The 15,819-nt window shown below is 44.1% G+C and overlaps 1 protein-coding gene across 1 annotated transcript in view; it reads left to right on the plus strand.

Moving 5' to 3' along the window:
• Positions 1-15,819, plus strand: part of LOC132875192 (oxysterol-binding protein-related protein 10) — a 46,176-nt gene that overhangs the window by 28,586 nt on the left and 1,771 nt on the right. The window contains exons 2-4 of the mRNA XM_060911886.1: positions 12,760-12,935; positions 13,425-13,558; positions 14,434-14,586. Coding sequence (XP_060767869.1) covers positions 12,760-12,935; positions 13,425-13,558; positions 14,434-14,586 — 463 coding nt within the window. The remainder of the gene's footprint in view (positions 1-12,759; positions 12,936-13,424; positions 13,559-14,433; positions 14,587-15,819) is intronic.

Consider the following 15,819-nt stretch of genomic DNA (forward strand, 5'->3'; position numbering starts at 1 on the left):
CCTCCATCTCTCTCTCTCTCTCTCTCTCTCTCTCTCTCTCTCACACGCGGTCCTCCATCTCTCTCTCTCGCACAGGTTTCTCTCTATCCAGTAATTCCCTATATAGACCCCTTTCACATGTCACCGCGCCGTGAGATTTTGTTAGGCACCATATTGGAAGACCAAGTACATGCACTCACAATATAAAACAAAGTACGAGCGAGAGTAAAGTGACACGATGGATGATAATTCTGGTTATGTGAGTACATTACCAGCTGCAGAAAGGGCATGGTATGTGGAGAAACTGGCTGTGATTGATGGGTTTGACCCATATGATAAGACTCGGGGCAAGGGAGAATGGAAACATAAGGAGGACCTGACACCAATTCTGCCATCTGTTTGCTACCCAGACATTGTAAACTATTTGTTGTTTACACCCAGTGCCTACACTCAGTGTTCGAACTATGCCGATATTTTCGGGGGGTCCCTTTTTTTCCCTCGGGGGGGGCGCTTGCGCTTGTCTCGGAGCGCGGATCTCCAAACACATGAGAAGCCTATCTTACGCACATATCACGCGGACTCCACACACGCATCGCATCTGAAGTCATAACTCATCAGGGGAAATCGTGTCCGCATTGGCATGTTCAAAAAACAACCTCGCGTCAACAATGATACCACACGCAAGAAAAAAAAAAACAGGCTACTCAACAACCAACCTGGCAGCAGCGAGCAAGCCCCAAACCATCCTAAATTATTATTATTATTAAATTGTAGGAGTCTGGGAGGCTTGCTCCTCATACAGTTATCAACTTGGGGCCAATTTAGCATGTTTTAAATCTGAATTTCTTGCGTTTGCTTACCTCAAAGTGTCCGCAGATCATGCACAGACTTATCCATTATATCCACAGTTTTTTGCCAAGTCTCACACAGGTTTCTTTCAAGTCTACTGTTGGGCCAATAAATCATAAATAAAACAGCTCAGATTTGTTTGTTTAAGTCATTTGCCACTCCACTTTATTCTCATGGGTTCACATACCGCTGCCGTTATTTCCCCCTAACCACGAGTTTGTTGGTCTTCCAAAATGGCGCAGGGTCTGTTTACTTCCGGTTTTGGGTGACGTCAGTGAAAGGGGTCTATAGGGAGTAGGGAACGAGTGAGCGATTTCAGACACAGGGAACGTTGGCAGATGTTGGTCACTTTGATTTCCACTGTACGTTTTAGTTCCGTCCTACGATGTCTCGCACAGGTCTCAATGAATCTCGATTACAGCCATTGCTTTGACATATGGACTGATATATTACAAAGCCTATTTCACACACTCATAACTTGCTATGAAAAATGCATTTCTACATTTTATAAAATGAGAACTAGTATTCTGATAGTAAAAAATTTGCCTTCAGTTCTCCTTTAAATATCAGTGGTGTCAGACCATATGAGGAGATAGTTAAACTAATACGAGTTCATAAAGCAGAAGAATGTAGATGTTATGATGTTACAAGAGAGACAGTGATGCAAGCGGTGAAGCAGATTGGGTTCAGGAGTGGGACGGGTCGGTGATTTTAATTCATAATATATCACTTAGTAGTGGGTTGTGTTGCTGTTTGCTTGCGATTTTATCCCCAGCTCTTATACAGTGGGAGAGGTTTTAAATGGGAGGCTTTTAAAGTAAAAGCTTTTTCAGAGAATGAGGTTTTTGTTCGAGCCCCGTCCGGCGAGGGCTTTTCTGTGCGGAGTTTGCATGTGCTCCGGTTTCCCCCACAGTCCAAAGACATGCAGGTTAGGTTAACTGGTGACTCTAAATTGACCGTAGGTGTGAATGTGAGTGTGAATGGTTGTCTGTGTCTATGTGTCAGCCCTGTGATGACCTGGCGACTTGTCCAGGGTGTACCCCGCCTTTCGCCCGTAGTCAGCTGGGATAGGCTCCAGCTTGCCTGCGACCCTGTAGAAGGATAAACCGGCTAGAGATAATGAGATGAGATGAGGTTTTTGTTTTGATCTGTGTGTACTCTCCCACCAAGGCAGTGGAGAGAATGTTGGTTTTAGACAGGCTCAGTAATGTAATCGCTAACTGCAGCACCTCTGACATTTTAATCCTGGTTGGAGATTTTCACTGTACAAGTGATAATTTGGACAGAAACCATACAGAACCTCGCATGGCCTCCTGTCAGCCATTACTGGAGATGATGGAGGCCCATGAATTAAGTGATGTATGGAGAAATTTAAATAAAAAAGGACAATATACTTTGGCCCATGCTATAGACAACACACTCTCCCTGGCAAGACTGGATTGGTTTTATTGTTTTCAACATCAACTGACTTATTTTACCAAGGGTTTTATTGTTCCAGTCGGCGTCTCTGACCACAGCATGGTTCACTCTTTCATTCGTCACAAGAATGTAAAACCTAGGCATGCCTACTGGCATTTTTACACTGTACTTTTAGAAGATATTAATTTCAGAGAGTCTTTTATTTATTTTTGGAATTGTTTTAAATTCGAAAAGGCACTTTTTAGCTCTCTGCAACAGTGGTGGGACGTGGCTAAAGCACAAATAAAAGTTTTTTGTCAACACTACACTCTCAGTGTTATGAGAGGCATGATCAGATCACTCAAAGCCCTGAAGACAGAGATGGTGGAACGCCAGCATTTGGAGGCCACAGGAGATCGAGAGCATGTTGAAGCCCTCAAAAATATTTTAAAAAAAAGTCACAGTGAATTACAGCACGGGGGGCGTTGGTCTGCTCATGCTTTAAAAACATGACTGAGATGGATGTTCCTTCAAAGTTCTCCTTTGGTCTCAACCAAAAAATGGTCAGAAAAGATTCCTACATGCTGTGTGAACAGACTCAGGGGATCTCATATCAGAACCCACTGAAATTCTTAAGCAGACGTTCAGCTTCTGCTTGAAGTTTTACAGCAGTGAGCGGGCAGGGGTACAGGTGGTGGAGGAGAGCTTCCTTAATGATCTGCTAAAGCTCTAAGGGCAGGCGGCAGAGGAAATGGGCAAAGAGCTGACACCGGGGGAGCTCCAGGAAGCTCTCCAGGGTATGGAGAATGGCTGAGCGCCAGGCATTGACTGTCTCCCTGTAGAATTCTACAAGACCTTCTGGGCAGTAATAGGGCAGGACATACTAGAAGTGTTACAGGATGGCATGAAGAGAGGCATGCTCCTGTTGAGCTGCAGGAGGGGTGTCCTGGCCCTACTGCCAAAAAAGGGAGACCTTACATACCTGAAGAATTGTTACCTGGTTTCACTATTATGCACTGACTGTAAGCTGCTTTCAAAAGCATTGGCCTCAAGACTGATGAAGGTAATGGAGCAGATCATTCACCATGACCAGACGTACTATGTACCTGGCAGGTCTGTCTTTGTTAATGTATATTAACAAAGACAGACCCTGCCTGGTCACCTGGATCTCCAGCAACCTCACTGACAGGCCACAGTACGTCAGGCTGAAGGACATCACATCTGACACTGTGATTAGCAGCACCGGAGCACCCCAGGACACGGTGCTGGCCCTTCTCTTCACCCTGTACACCGTGAACTTCTGCTACAACTCGGAGCTGTGTCACATTCAGAAGTTTGCTGATGACACAGCCATCATTGGGTGTATCAGTGATGACAGAGAGGAGGAGTATAGGAGCCTGGTGAGGGACTTTGCTGTGTGGTGCAACAGGAACCATCTGCAGCTCAACACCTCAAAGACCAAGGAGCTGGTCATTGACTTTGGGAGGTCCAGAACAAGGTCACGACCAGTTCTGATCGAGGGAGTCGAGGTGGAGGCTGTGGATTCCTACAAGTACCTCAGGCTGTGGCTGGACAACAAGCTGGGCTGGACTTGCAACACCAAACACTTATACAGGAAGGGACAGAGCAGGCTATACTTCCTTAGGAGGCTGCAGTCCTTTAACATCTGCAGGAAACTCCTGTGGATGTTCTTTCAGTCTGTGGTCACCGTTGTCCTGTTTTATACCGTGGTGTGCTGGGGGGCAGCACATCCAAGAAGGACACATCCAGGCTGGACAAACTGATCAGGCGGGCCGGCTCTGTGGTCGGCATGAAGCTGGACTCTCTGGTGACGGTGGCAGAGAAAAGGTCTATGGACAAACTATTGAACATCATGGACGATGCCAGTCACCCTCTGCACACCGTCATCAGCAACCAGAGGAGCCTGTTCAGTGACAGAATGCTCCTCCCCAAGTGCAGGACGAACAGACTTAAAACCTCCTTTGTCCCTCATGCCATCAGACTGTACAACTCCTCTCTGGGGGGGAGGAGGGGTAACAGGAGGACAGAGGATGGGAAGGAGCAGTAGCCTAGCCTAACAATAAGCAATACCGGACAATGTGCAATATAAAGTGCAATATCTCTCCTGCCGCCGCCCCCCTTTTTATTTATTTATTTATTTTTTCCCCCTCCTTCCCCCCTTCCCCATATCTTATTCTTTTTATATTTGTATATGTAAATAACTTATTTTAATTTCTCTAGAGGTTTTCTCTATTTCTTTTCTCTGTTTATCTGTAATGATGCTGCTGGAATCTTAATTTCCCTGAGGGAACCTGCCCAAAGGGATCAATAAAGTTTTATCTAATCTAATCTTAATCTAATATTTAATTCGTGATGTTTTGGGCGTCTCCAGGCTGTTGGGCTTAAAGACTGGTCTCATTTTTCTCAACCAGGAAAAGGCTTTTGACTGGGTTGAACATGAATACTTGTGGAAGGTGCTGGAAACCTTTGGGTTCAACCCAGGTTTTGTAGCCATGATCAGGATTTTGTACAGTGAAATTGAGAGTGCACTGAAGGTTAATGGTGGTTTATGTGCCCCGTTTACAGAGGCGTTAGATAAGGCTGTTCCCTGTCAGGTATGTTATACACTCTGGTAATTGAACCTCTTTTATGTAAACTGAGAAATTCACTTTCTGGTTTTAATATACCTGATTTTAATGCTTCTCTCTATCTCTCAGCATATGCAGATGATCTGGTAGTGATGGTGGGCACGCAGACAGATGTGAATGTTTGCTATTTTATCATCTGCTAAAGTTAACTGGGCCAAAAGTGAAGCCATTTTAGGTGGGGAGGAGGGGAACCGACACTACCAGATGGTCTAGTATGGAAGAAGGGTGGTTTGAAGTACTTAGGTGTCCACCTGGGAAGCCCTGAGTTTTTAAATAAAAACTGGGAAGGCGTTGTCAAAAAGGTCAAGGGTAGTCTGAGCAGGTAGAAGCGGCTGGTCCCAAAAATGTCCTATAGGGAGTGAACGGTGGTCATCAACAGCCTAGCAGCATCATCCCTCTGGCACAAGCTGGCATGCGTGGCTCTGTCACCAAACCTGCTCGCAAACATCCAGGCCCCGTTAGTGGATTTCTTCTTAGACGGTGTACGTTGGATTCCTCAGAACATTCTTCATTTGCTGAAAGAGGAAGGAGGGCAAGGGCTGGTCCAGCTCGGCAGTAGAACTACAGCCTTTCAACTCCAGTTCATACAGTGACTCCTTGCTGGACCCAGGAATCTAGTGTGGAGAGTACCAGTTTACGGACTGTTGCACACAGTGGGAGGGCCGGGATTGGACAGAACCTTGTTTTTAGTTGACATGAGAATGCTGGAGATTACTGGATTACCCTTTTTTTTTTTTATTGTGGACTATAAAATTTGGAACGGTTTCAAAAAACAATACAAGAAACGCAGGACATTCCACTGGCTCCTGGAAGAGCCCCTGGTCTATGGTCGACGTTTGGACATCTCTGGTGGGACTACTCCCACACTGTCCAGGTCTCCAAGGATTGTGACACTCTGGCAGCTGGTGGAGATCGCAGGGAAAGACTTGTCAAGAGTGGAGCACCTGGCAGCACGTATGGGACTATAGTCCCTGCGTGTCACCAATCAGCTCCTACATTGCTGGAGGTTCACGCTAACATCAGAGGAGCGAGTTCAGTTGATAGACGATAATAACAGCGAGGCTGGTCCTGCAGAGGAGGAACCCTTTCCCCAGCTGAACATTGCTCCAGACCTGGACGGGTGTGGGGGTCCCCTTCTGGAATGCAAGAGTGAGAAAGAAATGAACTTTCAAACTACGCCAGGTAAGCTGCTGTACAGGGCTTGTGTTAAAGTTTTAAATAAGAAACAACTGAATGGGACGGTGGACACCCCATGGAGAAGTGTACTGGGTTTTAATGATGATCTTAAACCAGAATGGAGGGCATTGTACAAACCACCATTAGCCATGAAGGTTGCTGAGCTCCAGTGGAGGATTTTACATGATATAGTGTCTGAATTCCTTTATCTCCATTTTAAACCCTGAGGTCCCACAGGAACGTCCCTTTTGTTCTCTGAGAGAAACTGTTTTCATTCCTTTTGACACTGATCCAGGTTGCAGTCATTGTTTTATTTGTTGCAGAACATTTTAAGATCATTTGATGTAAATTTTACCTTTCAGCTTTTTATTTTTGGTTTTAAATGTGTCAGGAGAAACAGATTCAGGTGTCAGCTGATTAATTTTATCCTTGGTCAGGCCAAAATGGCACAAAGCACAGACTGTGACCCTGAGAGGATTCTCTCCAGACTGATTCAATCCAGAGTTCTGATTGATTTTAATTTTTGTGGTTACTGCCTCATATAGAGGCACTAGCCACTACATCATCATGCAGTAAGGGTGTAACTGTCGCACACTACGCATGCACGTACAGGCTAAGTCTAAAGTCCTTCCTGCACCATATGGTGTGTTAGGCGGCGCCGATCTCCATTTCTGTAGCCCTCGGCCTCTTGCCGATATTGCATAGCTAGGGTTACAATGGGGGGCGGGTCCTCTGGTAACCGTGAGAGTATTGCAGCGTGCCTTGCCAGATGACAATAGGTAACATTTTATGATGGTCTTTGGTATGACCCGACTGCGAGTAGAACTCACAATCTCCCGATCAAGAGGCGGACACACTAACCACTAGGCCACTCGCCGGCATGCAGGTGTTCCTATTAAAATGGCTGGTGAGTGTATACAATTCGGTTCACCATTTGAAATAAATGGACTAAAGAAATCACTTTCAGACATGTTTATGCTTATTACAGAGAGAAAGTGCGTTCCTATTTTAAAATCTACTCCAGGTCAGGCCCCTTTCCTCACCTTCTTCGGCCAGTGGTCCCATGTGTGATGGAGATCTGATGCACTTCCGAGTTGTTACAGGAATTTGTCAAAAAGAGTATTCAGACCACTGAGCTCTAGCGCCAGGCCATTTCTGGGAAATAAGAGTTTGGGTCATGGCGACAGCATGTGTATGTCAGCCTCGGTTCGGAGGTTTCAGTTTCGAAAACTCTAAGAGACAAGAGTAGAATAATATAAAGTATAGATACTTGGTATATTTTACTTCTGTGATTTTTAACTTGTTCATTTTTGGATTACACTTCCTTTTTGTGGCTACTGCCCTCATAGAGTAAATATATATGCTGTATTTACTGTATGGGCATGGGATCAGAAAACTATTTTATTTATAAGCAGGAGCCACATGGACCCATAGGGGACCGATTTTTATAAGAGCGTGGGTGATTTGGGAATGTTGAAGGCAGTATGGTGTTATGAGGAAGCTCTGTGTTTAGTAGTGGAGGAAGAACTTTGTTTTACATGAGACTTATTCACAATCATTACTACAATTTACACTGTGCACTGGTATATTTAGCCTAACTTATTTTTTACAATGCTTGTTTAAAATATTTATTTATTCACCCTGATTTTTTATTATGTAATGTGACTTTTATCCAACCCCAATTCCAAAAAAGTTGGCATGCTGTGTAAACTGTAAAGAAAAACAGAATGCAATAATTTGCAAATCATGGAAATCCTATATTTCATTGAAAATAGTAAAAAGATAACATATCAAATGTTGAAGCTGAGAAATTTATTTTTTTTTTAAACGTATATGCTCATTTTGAATTTGATGTCAGCAACACGTTTCAGAAAAGTTGGGACAGGGGCATGTTTACCACTGTGCTGCATCACCTCTACTTTTAACAACACTTTGTAAACGCTTGGGAACTGAGGAGACCAACTGCTGTAGTTTTGAAAGAGAAATGTCCCATTCTTTCCTGATATACGATTTCAGTTGCTCAACAGTTCGGGGTCTCCTTTGTTGTATTTTGCACTTCATAATGCGCCAAATGTTGTAAATGGGAGACAGGTCTGGATTGCAGGCAGGCCATTTTAGCACCCTGACTCTTTTACTATGGAGCCATGCGGTTGTAATATGTGCAGAAAGCAGTTTGGCATTGTCTTGCTGAAAGAAGGAAGGCCTTCCCTGAAAAACATTTTGTCTGGATGGCAGCATATTATTCTGAAACGTGTTTATATCATTCAACATTAATGATGCCTTCCCAGGTGTACAAGCTACCCATGTCATGTGCACTAATGCCCCCTCATACCATCACAGACGCTGCTTTTGAGCTGTACACTGATAACAAGCCGGATGGTCCATCTCCTCTTTAGCCTGGAGGACATGGTGTCCATGATTTCTAAATAGAATTTCTACTTTTGATTCATCAGACCTCGGGACAATTTTCCACTTCACCTCAGTCCATCGTAAAAGAGCTCGGGTCAAGAGAAGAGGGCGGGGTTTCTGGATATTGTTTATATCTGGTTTTAACTTGCATTTGTGGATGCAGTAATGAAGTGTTTTCACAGACGATGGTTTCCTCAAGCATTCCTGACCCCATACAGTGATTTCCAATGCAGACACGTGTCTGCTTTTAATGCAGTGTCTCCTGAGGGCCTGAAGATCACAGGCATCCAATGTCAGTTTTCAGCCTTGTCTCTTGTCTACAGAGATTTCTCCAGATACTTCTGAGAGATTCAGCCTCTCTGGGATGTTCTTCCCCGATCATGTTACTGACCTGTTGTCAATTAACCAAATTATTATAATTTTTTTCATGACACAACTTTTTGAGTCTTTTGTTGCCCCTGTCCCAACTTTTTTGAAATGTGTTGCTGACATCAATGTCAAAATGAGCATATATTTTTCAGAAAACAATGAAATTTTCAGTTTCAACATTTGATATGTTGTCTTTGTACTATTTTCAATGAAATATAGGGTTTCCATGATTTGTAAATCGTCATATTCTGTATTTATTTATGTTTTACACAGTGTCCCAACTTTTTTGGAATTGGGGCTGTAAAATAAAGGCTTATAAGTCAAAACACTCACTCACTCATGCACGCACGCACGCACATCCATCTCTGTCTTCCTTCATCACTCGGGTTCTGCGACATGTCTCTGACGTAAAAGGACACACCGAGGACACGAGGTTTAGAAGCAGAAGATAATCTCGGTACAGTGTGAGATTAGGTGTGAGAGGAGCCTCGGCAGGTCACATGACGTGGTTCTGGGTTACCCTGTGCTGGATGTTCACACAGGGCATGTTTTACGTCATAAACATGCTTTCCTCAAGCAGAGCAACAGAAAAACATTGGACATGTCATCGAGTGAGCGCGACTCGGAATCCTGATGATTCCACAGTAAAATTGGCTGTGCTGTCTGGGTGGGAGGGGCATACTCTGTGTCACTTCTGTCAGTCACAGCCACATTAGCCAATCGGAGCTTCTGTATGTTTGAGGGTTCCGTTGCCCTGTGATGCAGCAGGAGCAGCAGTTTGCTGGCTTCAGGTGTGTTGGAGGAAGGAATAAACAAGTGAGGAATTAGGGAAGATAAATAACTAAATAAATATAAAGTGCTTTCCTGTAGATTTTTTGTGATTTTTATATGAAGGAAAAAAAAAAACGTGTGCGCACGTACACACACACCGCATACAGATTTGGTCCTATTGCATCCTAAACTGTTTTGATCTGCTTCTTGAGCTATGTCCTGATTGGTCAGAACTACATCTGGTCCAGTTTCGCAGTCAGTCTCGGTGTAGGATCGTGTCAGCGTTTTCCTAAAACTGATGAACGTGCGTTTCTGTCTGTTATCATTGACTTGTTCATTTTTTTAACTCGATCCTGTTCCTTAGTCCAGCGGTTCTCCTCCTTTTAGCGTCCCACTGAAAACCCCGTCTCTCTGGACTCGTCCTAAATCACACTGTAACGCTCTGGCTGTGTTTAATCCTGTCACGCTGCTGTCACTCTGAGCGCGTTCCTAACTTTATTTATACCACATCACCGACCGCAGCTAAACCTAAGGAAGTTCTGTCAGGGGCCGATGCGGCGGTGCACACTGCACACCAGTTGGACTGATTTATTTCGGCTCAGCGTCTCATTCCTCTTTTTTTCCTCTTTCAGCTTATAACAACATCACAATTCATACGGACACGTAATCACAGTGTAACGATGACGGATTTATTTTATGTCTAACCCTGATGTGGTTCATGACTTAAACAGACCATCACACGTTGTATCCACGTTTTAATCTCGTTTAGCAGTTTTAGATCTGTTGCTATAGCGCTACGAGAGACGTTTCTGCAGGATGACGTGGCATTCAGGCTGAACATGAATAAAATTCACCTGGTGGGAAAGAAAGCATTTCACTAAAGGGTAAACTTTATCTCTGTGAACTCTAACCTGAAAATTCATGAACCTTTGGTTTTCTGAGCCAATAGACAACAAGTGGGAGGGACTTTTGGGTTTTGGGCGCACATCTGGAAAAAGGAAACCGAACCCTCTGCCCAGCACGAGCTCATTTCTCAACAGACTTCATGCCCTTCGTTATATTTATCGTAGTTTTTAGGACATTGCAATCCCAGTGTGATTGGATCATGATTGGACTGAAGCAGCAGGCAGAATGGGAATAAAATGAATAAGGAAAGAAGGCGTGATGATGTCACTGTTGTATTTGTGACTTGTTTTAATTTGTGCTTTGCATTTTGGATTTCTAAGTCAATAGGCAACAAGGGGGCGTGGCCCTTTACTCTGTTAAAAAATACAAACAAACAGAGGAACTGATACTTATCAAGTAGCACTCAGACTGTACTTTCTCTTTCGCTGTTCATCCGAGTCCTGTGTACACACACACACAGAGAGAGAGAGAGAGAGAGAGAGAGAGAGAGGACACGCCCACAGGATATGACATGCAGAGGCATGCGTGAAAATGTACTCTTTGCCGAGTGTTTCCTGTTGTGTCAAAATAAACTTGGTGGATCTGAGTGTGTGTTGTGGGGGGCAGTTTACATCATTCTGTGTGTTGTGACTGATAAAACTGTGTGTGTGTGTAAGAGCCAGATAAGTTGTAATGTAATACCCAGTCTGGCTTTGAGGCCTTGACATACACTGACTAAAGTACAGCATCAGAAACGGGTTATTAATATTCAGATGTGTGATTTTAGAGTCAGTGAATAAAAGGTTTGTGCTCAGCGTCTGTCGGGTCTGTGGTGTGTGTTTTGTTCTCTGCTGTTTTTCTGCGTACTGGGTTACGTGAGAAAATGCACACTCAAATCACAAGGGCTCTGTTTCCTTACAGTGAGGCTGACTTTCTCACACACACACACTGTACACTGACCTCAGTATGATTTTGCTTATTTAATACTGTTTAGAATATCTAATCACTTGTACAATGGGATTGGAGCTCAGTCTCATGTGGACATTGTGGCTACGTTCACACTGCAGGCTGAAGTGACTCAAATCCGATCTTTTCGCCCATATGTGACCTGTATCCGATCTTTTATTGACAATATGAACGACACAGATCCGATTTTTTCAAATCCGACCCAGGCCGTTTGGATATGTGGTGCTAATTCCGATTCCTATCCGCTCTTTTCATATGCGACTTCAGTCTGAACCGCCAGGTCGCATTCATCCGACTTACACGTCATCAACAAGCCACAAACGTCACTATTCTGCGCTGAAGTAGGCGGCGGGTCTCTCAAAAAAAGTTACAACAACATGGCGCATAATCACGGGCGCAGATAGAGGGTGGGACGAGTCATATTTAAATTCACCTCGTTCGGTCCCCCCCACTTATAGGGAGGAAAAAACGTCTATGCTGTCTTTTTTTGCATAAGGCAAACCTCACGGAAAAATCAAAAGACTAATTACCATTCGGTTTATTGAAGTGCACGGCAGTGTATACATAGTTGCAACAACTCACATAAAACAAAACAAAGACTGATATTCGGTTGGTTGAGCTGCGCAGACTGCACAGGTTGCGAGCTCGAGCTTGGTTGCTATGGTTACTAACAACAAATTTGACAGGCATATCGGGGTTGGGGTTGGTTTGCTGGCAGCTTTGTCCCCCCCAGTTTTTTGTCCCCCCCAGTTCAAAAAACGTATCTGCGCCCCTGCGCATGACATCAATGCGAGGGACGCTTCGGGCTGTGAAGGTTCTGAATCTTCTCAATGGAAGGACGCAGAGGTTAGGGAGCTGATTTCCATTTGGGGGGATGCAGCTATTCAAGCTAGATTGGATGAGTCATACCGCAACCGGGCGGTTTTACTTCCGTAAACACTGGCCATGCTCACTGCATGTGACGTCGTCGTATCCTGCAGTGCGCATGCGGAACACTTTTAGGTCGCTTTTCGTTCATACTGAGGATCACATACAAGTCGCATATATTTGTTAATGTGAACGACCTCACAAAAAAATCGGATTTCACAAAAAAATCGGAATTGAGCATTAAGCCTTGCAGTGTGAACGTAGCGTGTGTCACATCACTCTATGCTGCCCCCAAGTGTTTTTATACTCATACTTCACCATGACTACACCATGATTAATGGCCTTAACGTGTCCGATTTGATGGCGTATCAGGAATGTGATTGTCTAATCCATTATCGCATGATCTTTGTGGACCCCACCCCCTCCCCTCTCCTCTCTGCAGGTACTTTGTTCTGGATGAAGAACTGAACCAGCTCCAGTACTTTGTGAATGAACAGGGGCGGAGTCAGAAACCCAGAGGGACCCTCCCTCTGATTGGCGCATCAGTTACCGGGAGTGATGAGGCACCTAACATGTTTTTCGTCAGCTCGGCCAATGGGGAGCTCTTCAAACTCCGAGGTGATTTGCATATTATACACGTCAACAAAAATTACACTTAAAGTGAATTCGTCAGCCTTAACGGAACGGGATTAGTTCAGCAGAGACTGGGGTTTATGTACAAAGCAATGAGGTGTGCACAATCAGGGAGAGGGCGTGTCAATCAGAGAGGGCGTGACAGAGGGTATGTTGATCAAAAGAAGGGGTCAGAGAGAGGGCGTGTCAGAGAATGTGACCAAGAGGGTGTGTTGATCAGAAAGACGGTATCAATCAGGCATGTCTGTCTGAGGGAGGGTGTGTCTGAGGGAGGGTGTGTCTGAGTTGTCTCAGTCACTCTTTTTGTCTCACACACTCCTTTGCTTTTATTTATTTCTCACCTTTCTTTTTGCTCTCTTTCTGGTTTCCTTTCACGTGTCTGACTCGGTCTCCTCTTTGTGCTTGTCTCTTTTCTGTTGATCTCTGTCCATCTCGTGCTCTCTCTCTCTCTCTGTCACTCTGTCTGTCGTTCAGCTGTGGATGGCAGAGAGCAGCAGCTGTGGATGTCTCGCATTCAGTCCTGCACCACAGACAGCAGTGTGAAGACGATGAAAGACACTGACAAGCAGCTGGGTGTGGACAGGACAGTCAGTAGTTTAGAGAGACAGGTATGTAACTCACTCTCTCTCTCTCTCTCTCTCTCTCTCACTCACACACACACACACACAGTGTTGGACATTAGCGCCCCCTACCTGCAGGTGATTTTGCTCAACCTCCAGCCACCGTGCTGGGTAAATAAAAGTAGCATAAACAAAGAAATGTAACTGTAACAGAGATATTTGTTAAATTCCACAACGCAGTTTAAATCACGAGTCTGTTTGTTTCACTCGGACACTTGAATGAGGACGCCGTCTCCTCTTTAAACACGATCTCATTAAAGTGTCCGAGTGAAACAAGAAGACTCGGATTCAACGTAGCAACTTGAGCACAGAATGCTAACTAGCGTTAACTCGCACACAGAATGCTAACTAGCGCTAACTCACACACAGAATGCTAACTAGCACTAACTCACACACAGAATGCTAACTAGCACTAACTCACACACAGAATGCTAACTAGCGAATGATGGTTAAAGAGAATGACCTCAGGTCAAGCAGCCTGGGCTAATGTTTCAGCAAGCAAACAAACAAAGTTACATCAGATAGGTTATGAGGTCTGCAGAGAAAACCTCCCAGGAGACACAGGCCAAAGAAGGGAAGGTCGAAAAACTTGAAGATGTCAGTATTTTCCTTGAGTTTAATTACTTAACTTACGAAATAAAATCGTCTAATTATTGAAATAATGATATTGCCGCTCTTAATGTATTATTTTTCACAGACAGTTACACACTTTCAGTTAAAACAAGAACATGGCTGGTTAAAAAAAATAAAAATCTGAGTGTCTGATAGATTTTAGACTCCAGCAGCCACAGTGATAGGTGGACAAAAAAGTTGATTTTATACACACACGCACAGAGTCTGAGACAGCTGTCTGCCTCTTTCAGAGTTCATCACGTCGGAGTTTCTCTCTCCTCCCCTCTGCCTCTTCTCCACGGCTGCAGAGACAGCTGCCTCATCTGCCTCATCCTCACAGATCTCCTGCAGCGTCACACCATACCAAACACACTCAGCCTGACACGCTGCTGGAGGTCAGAGAGGTCAGTCTTCTTTCTCACACACACTTCTCTCAGGTCCTCACGAACCGCTAACAATGTTCGCTAGCTAGCATTGCTGAAGTATTTTCACTTCTCTCTAGCTAATTAACTAGCATTAGCTTAGCCAACATTGCTAAGTATTCTTTAGCTAGCTTTTGTTTGAATATGAACTACAGTGTTGGGTCGATTCAGTTGTCTAACTTTAGCTAGCTCACTTGGCTTATGGATATTTTTTAGCTAGCTTTTTGATTGAAAATACCCCGAATCAATTTTCTATTTCAGAGTTTGTTTCACGTTATCGAGCATTTGTCAGAGTTTCACAGTTGGTTTCTAACTATTCTTTAGCTAGCATCTGTTTGAGAGTTTCTCTAACATTAGCTGGCTCATAGATTTATGATTATTCTTTAGTTTGCCTTTGTTTGAAAATGTCCTCGGACTTTTTAGCTAGCTGTTGTTTGAAGGATTGTTGAAGGTTAGCTAGGTGCCTTGGTTTAAAGTGCATATCACGGATAAATTCAGGAGCAAGATCAATGTAATTCTCCGATTAAACTTTGGTCAAATATCTGCATTTTGTGCAATTTTTTTTTACCTTGCACAATACCAGAAAAATTCAGTTGAAATCAAGCCATTTGAGGTGAACTGGTCTGCCTCTGAAAAAACTTGCCATTTGGATTTCCTGGGAAACATTGATTTTCATGACGTCGTGTGTGGGACGCCTCCCTCTGAATCCTACGTCAGCGCTGGTTTGTTTATGAGAAAATGACCTGGTGGTTTTCTGCAAATTTCTTCAATGTTATCACGTAATTATTAAAATGGTTAACAGATGTATCGTAGGAGGGTGTAGCAACACCAATCATGATGGGATTAGTACTCATCATTTCCCAAAAGACAAGACAATGAGAGAGAAATGGGAGCGCTTCGTGCGAGGCACCCGGAAAAATTGGCTACATGCTACAGACTACAGCATTATTTGCGGTGCTCACTTCACAAAGCCCAATGACTTTGAGAACTATTTGCAGTGGGAAATGGGCTTCACGAGGCAACTTGATCTGAAAAAAGACACAGTTCCATCTGTTAGAATGCCCAAAGCAACACCGTCTCCATCTGTGTCAGCGTCACCAAAGGAGCCAGCCATGTTCGTCTCCCCTGACAGAAGGCGAAGTGCCACATCCACTGAGGCCCTCGAAGCCGAGGACCAAGCAGAGCCGAGAAAAAGACCAAGAAAATCGGCAATTC

The sequence above is a fragment of the Neoarius graeffei genome, chromosome 2 (assembly GCF_027579695.1).
Source record: "Neoarius graeffei isolate fNeoGra1 chromosome 2, fNeoGra1.pri, whole genome shotgun sequence".
Taxonomy (NCBI): Eukaryota; Metazoa; Chordata; class Actinopteri; order Siluriformes; family Ariidae; genus Neoarius; species Neoarius graeffei.